This window comes from Diabrotica virgifera, chromosome 5 (genome assembly GCF_917563875.1).
Source record: "Diabrotica virgifera virgifera chromosome 5, PGI_DIABVI_V3a".
NCBI classification, from domain to species: domain Eukaryota; kingdom Metazoa; phylum Arthropoda; class Insecta; order Coleoptera; family Chrysomelidae; genus Diabrotica; species Diabrotica virgifera.
Window position 1 is genome coordinate 10,719,468 of NC_065447.1, and position 14,126 is coordinate 10,733,593.

The following is a 14,126-nucleotide window of genomic DNA, read 5'->3' on the forward strand; positions in this document are numbered from 1 at the left end:
ATTCTACAATATTACGTAAAAAGTAAGTATAAAATATATAAACTTTAGTTAGTTATATAGGTACCTATGTATAATAAATATTATATGGGTAAGTAGCCTATATATAAAATATAAGTAATATATTTAGTTATTATGTGCACATCAAAATAAAAATGCTGCTTATATAATTATATAATAGCCAAATATATTATATAATATGTATGTAAATTACTAAAATTTATAGGTATCTATATACATTATACATACTTTTACTTACTAGGTATTTAGGAAATATTGAAGTACCAATATGAATTTATTATTTTCAAACTGCTTTTTATGTTCTTAAAAATGTTTTAGTCCTTGTAGCTAGAAATACTTGGTCCTAAGTCCTACCTAACAGCGTAGACATAAATGCATAACTGTACTGCAAACTATTTTCATATTTTGCTCTTTTGTTACCTACCCCCTCCCTTGTGCAGGTATAAAATGCAATGCAAGGGTCAGAATGACAATGAATGGCCGTTTCCGGATTCCCGAAAATTATAGGTAAAAATACTTATGGTATAAACTCAAATCAAAATGGTATATTCATTTCAACTGAAAACGAAACGAGAATTTCTCATTTTTCTTCAATAGAATTAAGTTTTAAACTTTTTACCATACAATTAAAACGGTTTAAAAAATGAATTAGATAGTTCACTAGTACCTACCAAAATACATAAATTTGATTAATTATTCTTAACGCGAAGTTGATAATCTATAGGCTAACATTATTCTTCTTCTTATAGGTACATACAGTATATTCTTTTTAAGATATTTTAAAAGTATATACAAGTATGTGTTAAGCATATACTTTTGCATATACTTACGCATATACTAAGAATATTCGATTAAGGTATATTCTAAGAATAAACTTTTACGAACATTCCGAGATACTACGTACCCGAATGTGCTCAGTATATTCGGTGCAAGAATATTCTTTGAGGCACATGCAAAGAACATGAAATTTAGAATGTTTTTTATGGTACATGCTATGCTTGTACTACGCATATACTAAAAAGGATATACTTCGACGAATGTTGGTAGGATATGCTTAGAACATGATGCGAACATCATTGTTATGTGGGTATGATTTGATGATGTAGAATTTTATACTCAGAAATAGGTGTATTATGTTTGATCACAACTGTTGATTGACGGAGTCAATGTTAAGTGATAATTTCAAAAAACTGCTGAATGTCTACAGCAAGTGGGGTGTTAGTTCTGCTGCCCCGAAATCATATAAAAGGTGCAAAATGTGGAAAGTATGCTTAAATTCTCCAACGCAATACCTGGATCTAATGATGTGCTATCATGGTATATTCCCTATTTAAAATTAGGATAAAATTGGAAAGGGGGTTGACAAATGACACATGAATGTAACTGCAAAAGATGACTCCTTTGGAATAAAAATAGACCATACAAGAGTGAACAAAAACATATTTCATGACCAGGAAGATAAATGAATGCAAGGTCAGACAGTAAGCCAACAATAGAAGTTGCTGGGTTTTGAAGTAAAAAAGGAAATTAAAATAAAAACGGAGAGGGCCACATCATATCAAATGGTGGATATTAAAAAATGAGAACGGTCTATTCAGGACAAAAATCGTAGAAACATGTTGGAACATGAAAGAAGGTCTTAATATAATTTAGAGAAAGGTGACCATTATTAGAGATACTGCTACATAAATACTAGAGATGTCTTCTAGAACACCTTAGTTGCCCTAGAGAACTGCCTTTCTGAAAAAAAAAAAGAATGTGTGTACTTTTGTACGCACGTAAGAAGTTATACTTCTATTATATGTTTCTCTACTACTTTCCAAAAATTTTTATTAAAACAATACCAAAAATTAAAAAAATAAAACACACAAACACATTGAAAAACGCCACAAATGATTTCTGAATTGTTGCCAAAAATTTTAATTCAATACGTATTTTCTGAAAAAAAATATATAATATACTACAATCATAAAATCTATAAAAAAAACTTGCTTGGGGCTTGAACCCACTTCACGTCTATCGCGCCGTACGAGAGTCGATCGATTTCCCACTAGACCACCTTAGCGTATACGTCATGTGGGAATATACACAAACTAAACGTTTACACCATAAACTTTTTGACATTTTGTTTATACATAATCAAATTATTAGTTTGATTTTTGTCGAATTAAAATACAATAAAATATAGAGTAAGAAAACGATATATTACATGAAGATTTGTAGAAAGTTTGTTCGTAATCAGATTATGTAAATTAAAGCATTGCCTACGAATAGGTAACTACATTATTTTTTTTACATTTTTCAAATAGATAGGTATGAAGATAATTTTTTATTGGAATACAACTGAAACATTTAGAATTACGTACCTGCGGCTTTTCAAAACTATTTAAAAAGTCACTATAATTATGAATTTGATTTTATTTCTGTCCTCACAACAATAAAAACTAATATATACAATATTTTTGTTTTCCGATAACCTCCATATTGAACAATTATTGACAGATCATTTCAATACCCAGAGCACGTATAACGACTAATACCATACTGTCGGCGTGCGCATGCGCGCGGATCAATATAAATTCGCCCTCAATCGCGCCTAAAGAAGTATAACTTCAAAAATCACGAAGGCAGTGTAAGAATAAAGAGAATGATGGTTAAGCGTTAAACTAAGAAGAAAAAGTAAAGGAGAACAGAAAATTATATAAACAATGGCAACAAAATAGGTCAGACACAGACCTTCAAAACTGTAAGGCCACCAAAAAAGAAAGACAAGTAACAGAAGCGTATACAGGTCTATACAATAAACTTGATATGTACCAGGGAAGGAGAAACAAATATATAGAGCAAAGAAAGCAAAAGATTTTAATCACGTGTATTCGAGATGAAAATAAAATACCACTTCACGAAAAAGAGGGAAAAGTATTGACAGTTTATTAAATGAATTTGACAAAAAAACTAGTTGAGCTAACGAAGGCAGCAACACCAATGTCACCAAAATAAGAAACGAGGAAGTGATTCAAGCACTTAAGGGGAAAAGCGCAAGATGCAAATTTTTTTTAAAATGTATTCATTTTTTTCGAATCCTGAGAAAACTAATGAGTATTTTTGAAAAATTTTAACGCAGAATGAAAGGCCGAGGACCGAAAGTCCCTTAGACCGAGGGCCGAAAGTCCCTTAGAATAAATAAAAAGTTTGTTTTGAATGAAATATTTGCAATTAAAAATCACACTAAATTTTCTCTTGTTTTCACCCCTGTAACTTATTAAAATAAACAGAAGTTTTCAGTTACTTTCGGCCCTCGGTAGTAATGTAATCTTTAATTGTTGGTAAAGCGGATTGGTATGCCTCAATGTTACACATAATGTAGAGAAGCCGACTCTTCGTAGATATAAAGGCAAAAATAATGATTAAAATTTCTTAATAGTTTCGGGTTAGAATTACTGATTTGAACATGAACACGAGTACCTGCTAGCAAAAAAGACAACGTTTATAGGGGGATGTAATTTGCAATAAAAATGCCGAATCTAGTTAATCTTTATTTCGATAAATAATATATATTTACATATTTTACTTTATATATAAAATCTAATCTATAACATTGGGCCTCCGTGACATTAGTGTCAAATGATTTGTTTTTCAACGTGCAATGCATTTATATAAATATAGCTTCGTCACGAGTGCAAAAAAACCGAAACCAATAAAAAAACAAAAATTACGATGGATTTGTGTGTCTCGAATACACAGAGAAACCAGTCTATCTTGGCGTCATGCTAGACAGGTCACTGACTTTGGGAAAAAAACATGTTTGAAAGTAGCAGCTAGAATCAATATCCTCAGAAAACTCATAAATAGTAGGACCGTTTTTAGAGCCACTGCTTATGCACTCCGTTATTCTATGTCAGTATGTATTGGTCCAGGTTAACACGCCAAAACAGTTCTCATCCTGATAGAAACATGCAGACTATAATTCCTTTATTCCTAATAAAAATAGTCACATTAAGATTTCAAAAGAATCAAAGAATTTCGGAACAGTATTCAAACTTACATCATATGAAGGCCAACACTAGTAGAGAACTTTACAAACTGCCACAGAAAAGCACACAACCTCATGGAAAGGACCAAGTGAACAATTGAGTCAATGAGCAGACAAGTCCAAAAGATTAAATTTCGGCACCAAATTTTTGGATGTGGCCCTGCAAGGTATATTAATTATCCACTCATCGAGGAGATGCATAGTGCAGCAAACTCCAAGTGGCCAGTACGAACAGCACCAAACTGAATAAGAATCGGCGTGGCACCAAATAAAGTGGTACATACTAAACACAAAAACTTGCGGCCTTGATGACTTGACGAGCAATAACTGCTGGAGGTAGTTGGGTACTGGACCGAACATTATCAACTTCCACACCAGAAAAAGTCAAAATAAGTTAGTTACTTTACTTCATACATGTAAGCATTTTCACGTGATACTTCATGCTACCTTCAAACACGAATTTCTTACTACAAAATTCACATTCGAACTTTTTTTCGACAGGAGCTTTTCCATCAGGATTATGTTTGACCCTGATATGTTTATTCATAGTGCTCCTATGGGAGAAACTTCTCCCACATATTTTGCACTCAAACTGCTTTTTCGTATGAAATTTGTCAATGTGTTTGTCTAGGGAATCTTGCGTGGCAAACTGTATGAGACATTCTTCGCATTTGAAGGGTTTGTTGCCTGTGTGGTCGTTTTTTATGTGATTCTTTAACGATGAAATCAATTTGAACTCTCTAATGCATATATCGCACTTAAATGGCTTGTCGTCTTTACCATCACTAGCAGCATGAAAAATTTTGTGGTTCTTTAAAGCTGTACTTGAAAAGAAAGCTTCTGGACACATGTCACATGGATACGGTTTTTTATTAGTGTGGTTATACTCGTGTGTAAGAAGTGGTTGTTTCCGTGAAAAAGATCTATCACAATATCCACATTTGAATTTGTAGTTACCGGTATGGATGGACATGTGACACTGCAATGAATTCTTCTTCTTGAATTCTCTTAAGCAAATGTTACATTGAAATTTGGTTGTGTTGTTGTGCAGGCTCATATGCCGCCTTAAACACATTTTCGTTTTAAAACTTTTGGAACAAACTATACAACTGTGCTGTTTGATGTCCGAGTGGTAAAGTTTGTGTCTTCGTAACAGGTTTCTATTAACGAAACTCTTCGGGCAAATGTTACATTTGAATTGCTTTTCTCCCATGTGAATGAGTATGTGGTCATTTTTTGTTGACTGTTGCCTGAACACTTTTGGACAGAGCGGACAATGGTATTTCCGTCCTCCTGTATGTGTATACATGTGTGCAGTTAAAACAAACTTTCGTTTAAAAGATTTTGAACATAAATGACATTTAAATACTTTTTCCTCAAAATCAAAACATTTGTGGGCCTCAAAGTTGTCGGTTCTCCTAAAGGTTTTAAAGCAAAACGTACATTTCATAGGTGTTTCTTCTAAGTGAGTATACATATGGTTTTTTATGGAATTAGATTGAAATGTCTTAAAGCATATTTCGCATTGATATTGAAACCTCTTTTCTCCAGTGTGAACTAATATGTGTGCCTTCATATAATATTTGTCTACAAGTTTAGCGCACAGTTTACATGCCACTTTTGATGATACTTTCTTTTCCGTTGCAGGCTTGTTGTTATGAACTAATATGTGTGCATTCATATAATATTTGTCTACAAGTTTAGAGCACAGTTTACATGCCACTTTTGATGATACTTTCTTTTCCGTTGCAGGCTTGTTGTTGGAGTTTCCATCTTTCATATTGGTTAAAATATTGTCATTTTTGTGCATAAATCTTTTAACAAACACACTTTTCTTTACACGATAACTTAGAAAGTGTTTCAGTAACTCATTTTTCCTATAATACCATTTGCCACAATATGGACATGTGATAATGGACTTTGCATTTTTAAGTTTCTTCCTTCTATCATTTTTTGTTTTGGTAATATCTGAAAACAATAAAGAAAAAGAATTAAAACTCAAAATTTCACTTCTATGCTGTAGATGAAATAACTATCATTGTCATAGGTGTAGAACTAAATTTACTTAGTAGAAAAATGTTGTGGATTGTCAACCTCTGAGACAAGAGCTGTTGTATTTCAGACACTGTTACTAATGTTTTTTATTGTGATAAGATAGAATAAGATATTGCAATGGAGTAGTGAGGTTTTTAATAGCCTTGTTTTGCAGCAGGATGAATTTACCACAAGTCATCTCAATCATAATTTCAAAGTCATATACAGTAGAACCTCGATTATCCGTCAGGGCATCGGACCAAGGGTATGACGGATAATCGAAAAGACGGTTAACAGAACATTAAAAAAAAAATTAAAAATTCATGGTACAACTCTCAAATGTCATTTGTATGGTTTGTTTGACAATATAAGAGGGATTTGTGTTCATACAATCGAATCAATTTAAAATATTCTAAAATCTTTGTTTGTTTTACTGTAGCTTCACACTTTGCGACGACTGAATTTCTTAATCAGCTTTAGATCATGCAATCTACTTTATTGGCTTCTTGTTGAGAATACCACTCGATGAATTATTGCATAATATATGATGCAGCTTCTCTATAGTTTATTTTTTAACCAGCAGGAGTACACTAAAAAGACAGATTCACACCCAAGAAAGTCACTAGAATAATAACCAAATATATCTTCTTTTTTGGTTGATCTAGTCGGCCCTCAACAGTAATCCATAAATATTATATTAAATTAATACGTTGCTAAAAAGTTCAAAAAAAAACTGCTTTTTATATAAAAGCAGACTAACAATCTAAAAATTAAAGGAATAACACAGAAAACACAAACATCGCCGATATAACTTAATTAACCTATGAAACGTCACTAGTGTCAAAATTTGATAAATGTCATTAGTGCCAAAATTTTAAAACAGTGGAGTAAACTTGCCTGAGGTTGGACCAATTACAAACAACCATTACAACGCTGTAAATTTGAATCACTTCTCTTGGTTAAAAAACAAACCATAGTCAGTTACAATAGGTTCATCAACATAGCTACAGTCAAATTCCAAGTCTGTGTCAGCTTCTGAATCTGTTTGGTCCGCCTTTGTTGTCATTTCAACGGTTTCTTTATCTGTCAGCAATGGATAGCCGTTTGTGTCCTCATCACAAATCAAATTAACTTTTTTTAAATTTATTTACATTAAACGTGTTGCTCATGTGTAGTCAATACAACTTCTGTATGTACCCTGACGGTTAATGGAGAGACAGATAATTGAGGTTCCACTGTATAATGTGATGCTACATTTCTACACTGTATAATGATGCTACAATTAGCTCTTAAATCTGGAAGTAAACTTTGTAAATCCAGATTCAAGATCTAAATGGATCAGAAAAAATGGAACAAGGTGCATACAAGGCTGCTAAAAGGAATATCAGTCTTCTTACTAGTGTTTGTTATAGCTACACCAAGACTTTTTTGATCACAAATAAAGGTTAAATATAACATCTCAAATTAAATCTTAGTCTTTATGATCGGTTATCTATATACAGTGGAACCTGCTTAATTCGAACAAAGCTTTTAAAAAAAGTCAAAAACAAAACAATAACACATAAAATTTAAAATCACATATATCGTCAGTATAAAAAATAATAATAAATAAATAAAATAAAAACAATATATCTATCTATCTATCTAATCAGCCCTAAGCATCCATCCTTGGATATAGGCCTCCTCTTCCTTCTCCCATGCCTCTCTATCTTGGGCAATTTGCATCCATTTTGACCCAGTGTGTTTCTTCAGGTCATCCGACCATCGCATTTGTGGCCTTCCCCTTTTTCGTTTGTGGTTCCACGGTCTCCAATGTATAATCATCTTAGTCCATCTTTCATCCTTCTGCCGTAGGGTGTATCCGGCAAACTTCCATTTAAGCTTTGCTACTTGGGCAAATAAAAACAATATACAGTGGAACCTCGATAACTCGGATTAATCGGGACCGTGGCCGATCCGGGTTATCGAAAATCCGAGATAGCCGGAGAATATGGTGAAAATTAATAAAATACGGTATACTTACAGATAAACTCCGTTAGAATTGAAATAACATGAAATATATTTATAAATATGCACAGTACCTACTCATTAAAATTACTAAAAAAAACACCAAACACAAACGTAAGCGAACAATACAAGACACACAATACAGTCACAACGATGTAATGTTATTTAAGAACAGTGAAAACTAAAGACCATTGTTTATTAAAGAATTTTTTAAATAGTCTTTCCTAAACAATGGTAAGACAGTTTGAAATAAAAAGGCATAGGTACTACAGACAGGTGACTGTTGTTTCTGCGGCGTGTGCTATGAGTCATTTTTAATATCGTATAGTTCAAATTACACACATACACATTATCTCTCAAATATTATATTACATACATTTTTATTGTTGAAAGGTTTGTCTGATAATTAACTATTTTGATGGGAAATAAGCCACAATTAAATTGAAAAATAATTTTATTACCGTTTCGCGACGCCCAAATCGGGTCGTTGTCAAAATACAAAATATTGAAAATCAAAATGTTTATTTGATGAAAATCGGTCCGGGTTAGCCGGACTTCCGGGTTATCGGGGGCCGACTTATCGGGGTTCCACTGTATTGCAAAATTTAAATAAACTGCAAATAATCAACATTAAAAAAGAATAAGTTTAATAAGTTAAGCTGCTACATATGATACCCAAATATAGATAAAAATACTACTTTTATGTAAGAGTACTGTAATTTCTTAGTTATTGATTAAGAAATTCTTCAACTGAATAATATGGTCTTTCAGATAGATAGGCTTACTTACATCATTTTACGGAACTTGGGGAAAGGTGATGGAGATTTAAGTTGCTTTAAGACTTTAATTCTAATTTTTATTCTGGTCCCTAGAATTTCCTATATATAAGTAATGGTAAAAAGTGGTAAATAATTCGAACTTTTCTACTATCTTTTCTGAATATCTTAGAATCTCTTGTCATTACGGAAAAGCTAAATTCTAAAAAGCAGCTAAAAATTTCAGATTTATTTGGAAACATATAAAGTTTGTCTTTTTTTATAGCCTGCAAATGATTTAATTGACATTCTTGGCCAAATTTTGTTGGCCCATTTTTTTCAGTTAACAAAATTCAGGCAAGAGTAGGTACGAAAACATCTGCAAGCAATAAAAATGGTCAATTATTATTGATTTTTATCATTTGCAGAAGTTTTTGTAGATTTGTAGACTTTATATTTTTAATTTGAATTTTTTAACGGCCCCCTGAGATTTGATTTATCCTAGTTTCACTGTATAAAAAATATAACATTATTAATACTCATTAAAAAATGTGATTAGATTGATAAGTTTTCAACATGCTCCAAAATGGACATAAAAAAATACTCTTGAACATGCAAACTTTTACTTAATTATCTATACACAAAGTCTAGATATTGGGTGCGTTCGGACGACCACAGTAGCTGACTGTCAACACAAATCGGCTGAGTGGTTGTAGCACTGATAGGGAAAGCTTAGTAAATCTCTCAGTGGCTGACTTTCAGCGGTGTTGTCTGAATGCTACCGCTTACTCAGCTGTCCAGCCGCTGTGGTCGTCTGAACGCACCCATTGATTATAAAGTACACCAATAGATTCTCCACATATTGCACATTCTGTTCTAAACTGTAACAACTTGATATTAAAATTTTAGAGGAGAGCAAAAACAAAACATATGCTTTGATTCTCTCCTAATATATTTTTTATTTTACTTAGTATACTTATATTTAATTTTTGTATAAATATTTTACTTGTTAAAAGAAAATAACTGAAACTCGACGCTCTATCTACTGAAGTATTTTTAAGTTTGTGATATTACAGTTTTCTTAAGAAAATATGATGCATAGTGCATTTTATTGGTGAGATAAACAAAAACTAAATTTTTTTGAATCAATACACTTTTGAATGGGATGTGCCATGAAAGCTATTTTCTATTTAATTCAGATATACTTACACTCTTTTATTGAAGCATAAAAAAACTTCTCTTGCTTTTGATTTGATACAGCTCGAGGGTGATAATTACTGGAGGTTTTTTCTTCTAAGTCAGCCTCAGATTTAATTGGAAGATTACATTCCTCAGTTAACATAACTTCTTCAAAATTTGTAAGTTTATCATATTCCTCACTAGGCAATTCTTCTTTCACCTTTTGTAGTTCTAGTTTTCCTTCGTCCACAGATTGGTTATCACAGAATAAATTTGGTTCACTTTTGATGACAATATCCCCATTGCATTGCTTGTGTTTCATAAAATCTTGATTTGTTTCTTGGTTTAAAAAGTGTACATGTACATACTCAGGCTCCACAGTGGGAGGATCTAAAGAGTCCCACAAATCTGAACTGTCAGGTGGTTCGGCTTTCACTTCTAATTTAATTGAACTAACAAGAATGTTAGTTTCTTGTTGAACATTTTCATTTAACATATTACATTGTTCACTTTCCATTTTAATTTCTAGAGGGAAGTCACTGAAGTAGTTCAATTAAATTAAAACCATCACAATGAGCCTATATCAAACATTAGGCAAAAATAGTGAAAACACATGATATATGTGTATCACATTCTTGAGAAACAATAATTGAAGACAGGATTTCTTATTTTTGATTTTAAAATTTACTACACATCTCAGGAAAATAAGAAATTATTCAAATAAATCAAACATAAACAACATAAAATTACATCTGCCAAAACAAATGTCACTTAATGTCTGTCTTAAATGTCAATGTCACAACTGAGAACTGTCACTGTCAACATCTTTGATGCATAGAGTTCTATATTAGCATAGAGAGAGTATCATTAAGAGCGAAGTGACGACACCATCTTTTTTATTTGGATTAGTGCTGTTTCACTCTTACGCATAGTAAAGCTGCGACAGTTGTCCCCCCTTCCGTGCATATACTCACACTTATTGTCATTTTAGTTTCTCGATACAATGTGCTAGAAAGAGATGCCGCAAACCAGTCCATGAGATGTCGTCAGGAAGCGCGGAAGGTAGGCTCCATAGAGTTAAATATTAGCATAGAGAGAGTGTCATTCAGAGCGAAGTGACGACACCATCTTTTTTATTTGGATTAGTGCTGTTTCACTCTTACGCATAGTAAAGCTGCTACAGTTGTCCTCCTCTTCCGTGCCTATATTCACACTGAATGTCATTATAGATTCTCGATACAATGTGTTAGAAGGAGATGCAGCAAACCAGTCCCCTGAGATCTTGTCGTCAGGAAGCGCGGAAGGTAGGCTCCCTCTATGTTAATATATACCTCTATGGTAGGCTCACTCCATGTTAATATATACCTCTATGCTTTGATGCGGCATGTCAGATTAATTCTTCTTCTTATTAAAGTGCCCCTTCCTCAAGGGAGGTTGGCTACTACAATTTCAAACTCTCCTCTGTCTTCAGAAAATTTAGCCCTGTCCATCGTCGGATATTTCTTAGCCACGCTAGACTTTTTCTTCCTAGTTCCCTCTTTCTCTCGATCTCTTTTCATTACCTCTGTACTACTTACTACATGCTTACTACTTATTTTTTATACTTACCATGATACTATAAATAACAAGATAATATATTGCACATCCGGAAGTCGTGACGTAACTGGAGACCGACAAGTTCGTAATGGTTCGTAATCATTCGTGATGTCCGATTACTTTGAATTGTTCGCGCTTGTATTTTATATTTTATTTTTGGCAGTTATTTTGACTGGAATCTCGACACTAAATGTTTTTCGAATACATTGAAGTTTAATGTTATTTTGCTAATTGAATAATTTCATCACATAATGCATACAAATCCCATTTAACTTTAACAAGAATTCAAATTCAACTTCCGGTCTCCAGTTACGTCATCAATGCGCGAACTCGGACGTATTTGCGCTACGGGAAAATACTATCTCTTTATTTATAGTATCATGATACTTACTTACCTATTTCTCAGTAGGATGTGGCCTACTGAGACAAAACTGCGCAGTAAACAAAATAACCAATTGAACGTATTATTTTGCTATCTGCGCGCAGTTTCGTGATCGTTTCATGACGGTTTTCGTTGTGTTAGAACCATAGATATAATAACACAATAGATTAGGCCAGGTCCGAAAAATAGCGCAACGCGGAGCAGTTCGGGTCGGTGGTCTATCTATCTCTCTCTACCGGCGCTTAGCTTTCTCTCTCTAGCATATGATGGCTGCCGTCTCTGCCTCTGTGTCACTGTCGTTCCATTACTCCCACCTCTTAGTAGATACGCTCACACTCGCACGACAGACAAATATAGCTAGACCACTGTACTTGATATTGGCGTTACACCCAGAGACATGTAAAGACATGATACTATAAATAACTTTATTTATAGTATCATGTGTAAAGAGAATAGACTTGGCTAGGGATATGCCATTCAATGCATCGATATCAAGTACGGTGGTCTAGCTATCTTTGTCTGTCGTGCGAGTGTGAGCGTATCTACCAAGAGGTGGGAGTAACGGAACGACAGTACGACAGAAACACAGAGGCGGCGGCCATCATATGCTAGAGAGAGAGTTAAGCGCCGATAGAGAAAGATAGATAGACCACCGACCCTCAACTGCTCCGCGTTACGCTATTTTTCGGGCATTGAGTGGCATATCCCTAGCCAGATCTATTGTTGACATATCTCTGGTTGGAAACAACCCGGGAGCGGGAGAGATTAAATGTCCAGCAAACGACGGCACTGTTGCCAGATTTACCTTTTTCCTATTAGCGGGAATTTTAAAATTAGTGTAATGCCACTTTGGTTTTAAAAGAGAGTTCTGTATTCTTAAATTTATAACCTTACTTTTACAAGCAATTAGGATTATTTTATTTAAATGTAAATATTGAAACAAGTATTGTACTGTGTCATAATTTAAAACTCATGTTGCAGTATTTTGAAAAAAAATGAAGCTCAAAAGAAATATACTTATACAGTACAAATTATTTTTTAATGGGAATGGAAATTTACGATTTCAAAGGTGAAAATGTGTTGGGATAGTATAGATGGACACTTTTTTATTTTAGTATTAAGTGGTTACATAATTATTCAGAATATTAATAAAATTACTAGTAATTTGAATTAGTTTTAATATGTATTATAATAGTATTAATTCTCATCATGTATCTGGCTAAATAGCTAAGCGCTAAAGCCGCAAAATAAAAAAAACATTCTTAGTGGCCTAGCAACTTTACTTTGCCTGGGGGCGAGGCGAGTTAATAAATTCTATTTTCTTATTGCAGTCATTTTGTGACGGCTTAAGAAGTTACATAAATGATGTCTTTAGGCTGTGAAATTTTAACCGTAGAAAGACATCTTCATAGAAAAAAGTGGACATCTTTATGACTTGTATTTACATGATATAGGGCTTTTCACTCCGTCATTTGTTTCGAGCTTCTGTCATGTGTTGTCTAATATTAATATATCTATGTCATATGTTATTGATATTGCCAATGATACAAACCACACACGTATGACATAGATATATTAATATTATGTGACACTTGACCGAAGTTCGAAACAAATGACAATCGATGAAAAGCCCTATTCAATAGGGCATTTCATTCACAGTCATTTGTTTCGAGCTTCTGTCATGTGTCACATAATATTAATATATCTACGTCGTACATTATTGGTATATACCAATGATACAAACCAAAGACATATGACGTAGATACATTAATATTATGTGACTCATGACAGAAGCTCGAAACAAATGACAATCGATGAAAAGCCCTATTGGCGTCTGCATATCAGGATCCAGTAATACTATATTATTTATCTATGATCAGGATATTGCTGGGTGTACACAAGTAAACAACACTTTTTTGATTAAAAGGTTTATTTCATTAAATCAAAACTTACATGGATACAATTTAAATAAGATATTTTTCTATTTAAGGCAATATAATAGGCGATATATATTTTAGTATAACTCTCCTACATTAACAAGCTTTAACACATTCAGTGGCCATGACGTAGCATCACGAAGGTTTTACCGAAGGTACTTTTTTACGACACATAAGTTATGTGA

General features: G+C 33.2%; 1 protein-coding gene across 1 annotated transcript; it reads right to left on the bottom strand.

The window, feature by feature from the left end:
- Nucleotides 1-3,541: 3,541 nt before the first annotated feature.
- On the bottom strand, nucleotides 3,542-10,795 carry LOC114334025 (zinc finger protein ZFP2-like). The gene is made up of 2 exons (XM_028284060.2): nucleotides 10,057-10,795; nucleotides 3,542-6,019 (listed from the first exon to the last, which is right to left on the bottom strand). Exons 1-2 carry the CDS (start codon nucleotides 10,541-10,543, stop codon nucleotides 4,455-4,457), a joined length of 2,052 nt encoding a protein of 683 aa, XP_028139861.2. The 5' UTR covers nucleotides 10,544-10,795; the 3' UTR covers nucleotides 3,542-4,454.
- Between the last annotated feature and the right edge of the window lie 3,331 nt (nucleotides 10,796-14,126).